Source organism: Pinus tabuliformis, chromosome 4_2 (assembly GCF_031772625.1).
Source record: "Pinus tabuliformis cultivar Carrire ecotype Pingquan chromosome 4_2, CPIR1, whole genome shotgun sequence".
Classification (NCBI taxonomy): Eukaryota; Viridiplantae; Streptophyta; class Pinopsida; order Pinales; family Pinaceae; genus Pinus; species Pinus tabuliformis.
Window position 1 is genome coordinate 1,066,587,408 of NC_142304.1, and position 6,613 is coordinate 1,066,594,020.

General features: G+C 38.1%; 1 protein-coding gene across 1 annotated transcript; it reads left to right on the top strand.

Annotated features, from left to right (window-relative positions):
- The first annotated feature begins 2,777 nt into the window (after positions 1 to 2,777).
- LOC149173307 (LRR receptor-like serine/threonine-protein kinase RGI3) lies at positions 2,778 to 6,351 on the top strand. The gene is made up of 2 exons (XM_089427910.1): positions 2,778 to 3,077; positions 5,638 to 6,351. Exons 1-2 carry the CDS (start codon positions 2,789 to 2,791, stop codon positions 6,090 to 6,092), a joined length of 744 nt encoding a protein of 247 aa, XP_089284036.1. The 5' UTR covers positions 2,778 to 2,788; the 3' UTR covers positions 6,093 to 6,351.
- The last annotated feature ends 262 nt before the right edge of the window (positions 6,352 to 6,613 follow it).

Consider the following 6,613-nt stretch of genomic DNA (forward strand, 5'->3'; position numbering starts at 1 on the left):
ACATATTTTAAAAAATAATATATTATTTATATAAGTTAAATATTTCTTTAGCCCTAAGGGATAGCTCAATTATTCGACACCTCATTGCTAAGTACGTTGCCTATTGGGAGGTCACGAGGTCAAATCTCCTTGATGTCTTTGGGTTTAGGCCCGATATGTTTTGATGGATTGGTGTGGATAACTGTTACTGCCCATGTATTAGGTTGCTTTTGATGGATCAATGTGGATTACTGTTACTGCACGTGGACGTATTAGGCTGCCTTTGATGGATCAGTGTGGATTACTATTACTGCGCGTAGACATATTAGGTTGCCTTTGCTGGATCAATGTGGATTACTATTACTGCCCGTAGACGTATTAGGCTGCCTTTGCTGGAACAATGTGGATTACTGCCTTTGATGGACTAGTGTGGATTACTGCTTTAGGCTGCCTTTGCTGGATCAATGTGGATTACTGCCTTTGATGGACTAGTGTGGATCACTGCCTTTGATGGATTGGTGTGGATTACTGTTACTGCCCGTGGACGTATTAGGTTGCCTTTGATGGATCGGTGTGGATACTGTCTTTGATGGACTAGTGTGGATTACTGCCTTTGATGGATTGGTGTGGATTATTGTTACTGCCCGTGGACGTATTAGGTTGTGTTTGATGGATCGGTGTGGGTTACTGCCTTTGATGGATTGGTGTGGATTACTACCCATGGACGTAGCGGTGTGGATCACTCTTACTGCCCATGGATATATTAGGATGCCTTTGATGGATCAGTGTGGATTATTGCCTCTGATGGATTGGTGTGGATTACTGCCTTTGTTGGATTGGAGTGGATTACTACCCGTGGACGTAGCAGTGTGGATTACTATTACTGCCCGTGGACGTATTAGGTTGCCTTTGATGGATCGGTGCGGATTACTGCCTTTGATGGATTGGTGTGGATTACTGTTACTGCTCGTGGATGTAGCGGTGTGGATTACTGTTACTACCCGTGGACAGATTAGGCTGTCGTTGATGGATCGGTGTGGATCATTGCCTTTGATGGATTGGTGTGGATCACTGCCTTTGATGGATTGGTGTGGATTATTGCCCGTGGACATAGCGGTGTGGATTACTATTACTGCTCGTGGATGTATTAGGTTGCCTTTGATGGATCGGTGTGGATTACTGCCTTTGATGGATTGGTGTGGATTACTACCCATGGACGTAGCGATGTGGATTACTGTTACTGCCCGTGGACGTAGCGGTGTGGATCACTGCTACTGCTTGTGGACGTATTACGTTGCCTTTGATGGATTGGTGTGGATCACTGCCCATGGACGTAGCGTTCATTCAGTGACAAGGTATTTATTAAAGATTTAAATATTTTCCTATATATAGTATTGTAGGCAACTATTCTGGTTTGAAAATTCATATGTATAAAATGTGGGCGAATATTAACATCATCCAATTAACCATATATATGTAAAAAATGGGTGATTTTTTAACCAAAAAAAGATTTGGCCTTTACAAAAAAGTTAAATATTTATTTTTTAAAATTCGCTTTATTAAATTTATCTTTATTAAAATAATTTATAATAAAATATTAACTAATATAACTATATAAATTAAATGGTTGGTAAATGTCTATAGACATCAATACATAATAAACATTAAAACACTTACTTCATGATACATCTCACATTGTCAAAAACTAAAAATATATATATATAAATTAACTAAATTATAATTTTAGTTTAAATTATTATTTTTATTGTCAAGAATAATTCACTTTAATAAAACTGTAAAATAAATCTTGAAAATACATACCAATACAAATTTATAACTTATGATTATACAATAGCTCCAAATTACTACTAAAACACATGGTATCAAACTGTAATATAACAACACTTTGGAATAATTGCACTGAATATAACTTAAGTTCAAAGATGTCGCATAAATATTTAAGTGAAACATAATTTTGAACTTCAAAAATATGATTTTAAAGATTATTGATTAAAAGTAACAAGCGAGACGTATTTTGAAGGGTAAGATACGTCTCTAGAAGTGTAAGAAGTCCTATTAATATGAAAGCACTGTACTTTTCTTATTTTTAAAATTTTTTTATCCAAGTGCGGTGGGCTGTCACAAAAATTAGCCTCATGGAGGACTTCAACATTTTATAATATTTCTTCCCTTGTGTTACGCTCAATTTTCTATCCGAGGATTTTAGTATTTTAATATATTTTTGTCATGAGGCCATGTGACTACTAATTTCCACATGTAAAGTCGTATTTAAAAATTAGCCCACCCAAATTTTAACACAATATTTCTCCATATCTGAACTCTAGGATTTGAGTATTTTACAATATTTTAAAGTCGTATTTAAAAATTAGCCTACAGAAAAATTTGCATAATCTTTCTCCATCTCCCTCTGTAAACTGTAAAGTTGAGAAGTACGTTTAAACCGGCCTTATGACTATTAATTTCATAGGTATTATTATTATTATTATGACTTTTATTTCTAATTACGAAATTAGGGCTTCTAAGTGTTCTATCACGAAATTAGCGCTTCTCATGTGTGACGCTTGAATTTCTATCATTATCCGCACCTCATTGAATAAAAGTAAAAGACGGGAGAGTGGTTTTCGAGTAATTTATGGAAAAATTAGCGTCTCGGAGGACTTTACGCTTTTAATATTTGTTCGGTTTGAATTTCTATCTTTATCAGCGCGCAATGCATTTAGTGTTCAAAGATTAATTAATTAATTCCTATAAACTGAAAACATTCCCATTCCTTTGAGAGCAGTAGAAGATGCAGATCTGTAACGTTCCCATTCCCATTCTTTTCCTCTTTTCTTTTTTCATTCTCTTTCTCTGTCCACCCACCCTTCAATTGTCAGACCACCGGCATGCTCATCACGGCAATGCTTCCGATGAAGAGGCTCTCCTTGCATTTCTCTCTGCAATCACCTACGATCCATGGCAATCGTTAGCCGCTACGTGGAAACGCAATGTTTCCTTCTGCGAGTGGACAGGTGTCATATGCAGTCGCCACAGACAGAGAGTGGTTTCACTCAATGTTTCATCTATGGAATTGCAAGGTACAATCTCTCCTCTTCTCGGCAATCTTTCCTTTCTTAGGATTCTCGACCTTAGCAATAACACTTTTCATGGTCACATTCCCTATCAATTCGGAAATTTGTTTCGCTTAAAGGAGCTTTACCTGTTTGAGAATCAACTCCAAGGTTCTATTCCACCCACTCTTGCCCGCTGCCGTAGCTTAGAAGTCATCTCTCTGGGCCGGAACAAACTCATAGGGAACATTCCCTATGAACTAATGTGCGATCTCCCCAAGTTACACTTCCTAACTTTATTCTCTAACAACCTGACGGGTAGAATCCCTGCCTGCTCGGGTAACATATCAACCACCCTCACGGAAGTGTACCCTCCCGGGATTCAGATGGGTCGCAACGACTTTCTGTTGAGTGACAACCATCTGTGGGGACAAATCCCGTCTTCCTTTTCTAACTTCACCAATCTTGGAACGTTAGATCTCGGTGAAAACCAGTTGACTGGTCGCATTCCCATGGAGTTGTGTCGCAAGAGCATGCGGTTGAAGGGACTCTATCTGGGAATTAATCAGTTGAGTGGCACCATTCCTGCATCCCTCTCCAATTGTACTAACCTTGACGATCTCGACTTAAGTCGTAATCAGCTCGGCGGAATGGTGCCAATCGAGTTGGGTAAGTTGACGCAGCTCCAAGTACTCGACTTAGGTGGCAATCAACTGGTGAGCAGCAGCACTACAGACTTGCCCATTCTTACTGCTCTTACTAACTGTTCCGCCCTACGAGAATTAGATTTTGGCAGTAATCATCTTACTGGACATTTGCCCTCTTCAGTGGGTCACCTCTCTAGGAAAATTCACTTCTTAAACTTGGAATCTAACAGATTAGTGGGGGAAATACCTCCACAGATTGGTAACTTAACTAATTTAACACTTCTCTCTTTAGATCTTAATTCTTTCACTGGGCCAATCCCAGTTACACTAAAAAAATCTTCAAAACTTGGAAGAGTTTGGCCCAGTTACACTAAAAAATCTTCAAAACTTGGAAGAGTTATATATGGGATGGAACAATTTACAGGGAAGCATTCCAATGGAAATTGGGCAACTTAAAAGGTTAGGGCTTTTGGATCTCCAAAGCAATAATCTGTTAGGAAGGATTCCGGATTTTATTGTTAACGTTCAGCAATTAAGGTATTTATATCTTAGTATGAATAGGTTATCAGGGAAAATACCAGAAAATCTAGGGAAATGTGTGAACTTATTATTGCTAGACCTTTCATACAACAAGCTTAATGGGGAGATACCTCCATCTGTTGCAAGTCTTGCAAATTTAGCTTTCTATTTCAACCTTTCAAACAATTTATTAGAGGGTCACTTGCCTTTGGAACTAAGTAAGATGACTATGCTTCAAACTATAGATATTTCTGCAAATCGGCTAACTGGTTATATTCCAAGTGGGCTTGGAAATTGCAAAGAATTACAATACCTAAATCTTTCTTGCAATGCACTTGAAGGTCTAATCCCAATCTCACTCGGTGAACTTCTAAGTCTTCAAAATATAGATTTATCTTCCAACAATTTGTCAGGTGGAATACCCGCATCATTGGCAAATCTCAAAATGCTCAGCCAATTGAATTTCTCTTTCAACAACTTCTCAGGAGAGGTCCCGAAAGGTGGGGTTTTCAAAAATCTTAATGCCACGGCATTTATGGGAAATCCGGGTCTCTGTGGACCTTGGGTAAATTTGTCATTGTGCTCTACTCACAAGCATAAAAGTGTTTCTCATCTGAGAAAAGTTGTCATACCTATTGTTGCAGTTGCAGTTACTATTGTACTGTGTTTTGTTATAGGAATCTTGTGTAGACTAAATCACAAGAAGAATATTCCTATTAATGCTGGGGCATCCTTAAATGTGGGGCATCGAAGAATTTCTTATGGAGAGCTCATCATTGCAACAGATGGATTTAGCGACGCCAACTTGTTAGGAGTGGGTACTTTTGGGAAAGTGTACAAAGGGTTTTTGAATGATGGGACACTGGTTGCCATCAAGCTTCTCAATTTGGAAAGGGAAGGGGCTCACAAGAATTTCAAAAAGGAGTGCAAAGTTTTGAGTAGAGTCAGGCATCGGAATTTGATTAGAGTCATAACCTCATATTCAGACCTCCAAATGAAAGCTTTGATATTTCCATTTATGCCAAATGGAAGCTTAGAAAAGTGGTTATATCCTAATGGTCAAGTAGAAAGTGGTTTGACATTGATTCAAAGGTTGAATATAGCAATAGACATTGCCCAAGGTATGGTATATCTCCATCACCATTGTTTCATGCAAGTGATCCATTGTGATTTGAAACCAAACAATGTGCTTCTTGGTGAAGATTTGACAGCATATGTAATAGACTTCGGGATTGCAACCATATATTTTGCAAATAGTGAGGATTCAACTTTCACTTCTACACTTGCACTTAAGGGAACAATGGGCTACATTCCTCCAGGTATTATTTGAGCTAGATGGCATTTTAGACAATATTATGAGTTTCATATTTTTATTAAATATTTTGAACTATAAACCTTATGACCAGAATGTTTGAATGCAGAATATGGATTGGGTGGGCATATCACAACAAAAGGTGATGTTTATAGCTTTGGAATATTGTTATTGGAGATGCTCACTAGAAAGAAGCCTATTGACAACATGTTTGTGCAAGGAATGAACTTACAGAAATGGGTGGGTAACCATTTTCCAAATCAACTAGGGGAAGTGGTGGACAAGACTTTATTGAGAGGCGCTAGTACAAGCACTCAAGCAGATAAAGATCTTAGCTGCCTCAATCAATCCTTAAGCATGGGTTTGCTTTGCACAAGAGATTCTCCAGAAGGACGACCTACTATGATGGACATTGTGGGCACACTCCAATCCATTAGAGACACTTTTCAAGGCATTGGTGGCATTCCAAAACCGCAATCAGATTTCACATGTTTGTTGGGTGATGCAAGTACAACTCACAACAACAACAATGCCAGCGGAGGCCAAAGCTCTTCTACATTCTAGAGTGTTGTAAGAGAGCAATCACTGTGTCACTAGACTATATAATAATTTGAGTCTATTGTCATTATCTGCCTATAGTGTGAGTTTTATTTTCTTCTTTATTGTTGCAAAACTAGTCTTATTCCCCTCCTTTTCTATGGATGTCTATTGTTGAGCACATGTGGGTCTAAATATAAAGTTACATTATCCATCCCTTGTTGACTTGTCTCAGCTTGCCTTTGGCTGCCCCATGAACCATTGGGAATTGACATCATGTATTCATCAATGGCTGAGTGATGTAGGTTATCACCAATCTTCTTCTTTTGAAGGAGTAGACATTATAATTTTGTAACTTTATCTGCCGAGCCTGTTGACAGTGCGAGCATATGATTGATTTTTTGCAACTGGAACATCCCTTTGATTTATGTTTGCATATACATCACATACATTATTGGTGGTGAATTGTATCTACATATAGTCTTCACTATTGGTGGTGAATTGGATCGACATATAGTCTTCACTATTGGTTTTACATTGTAGAATAC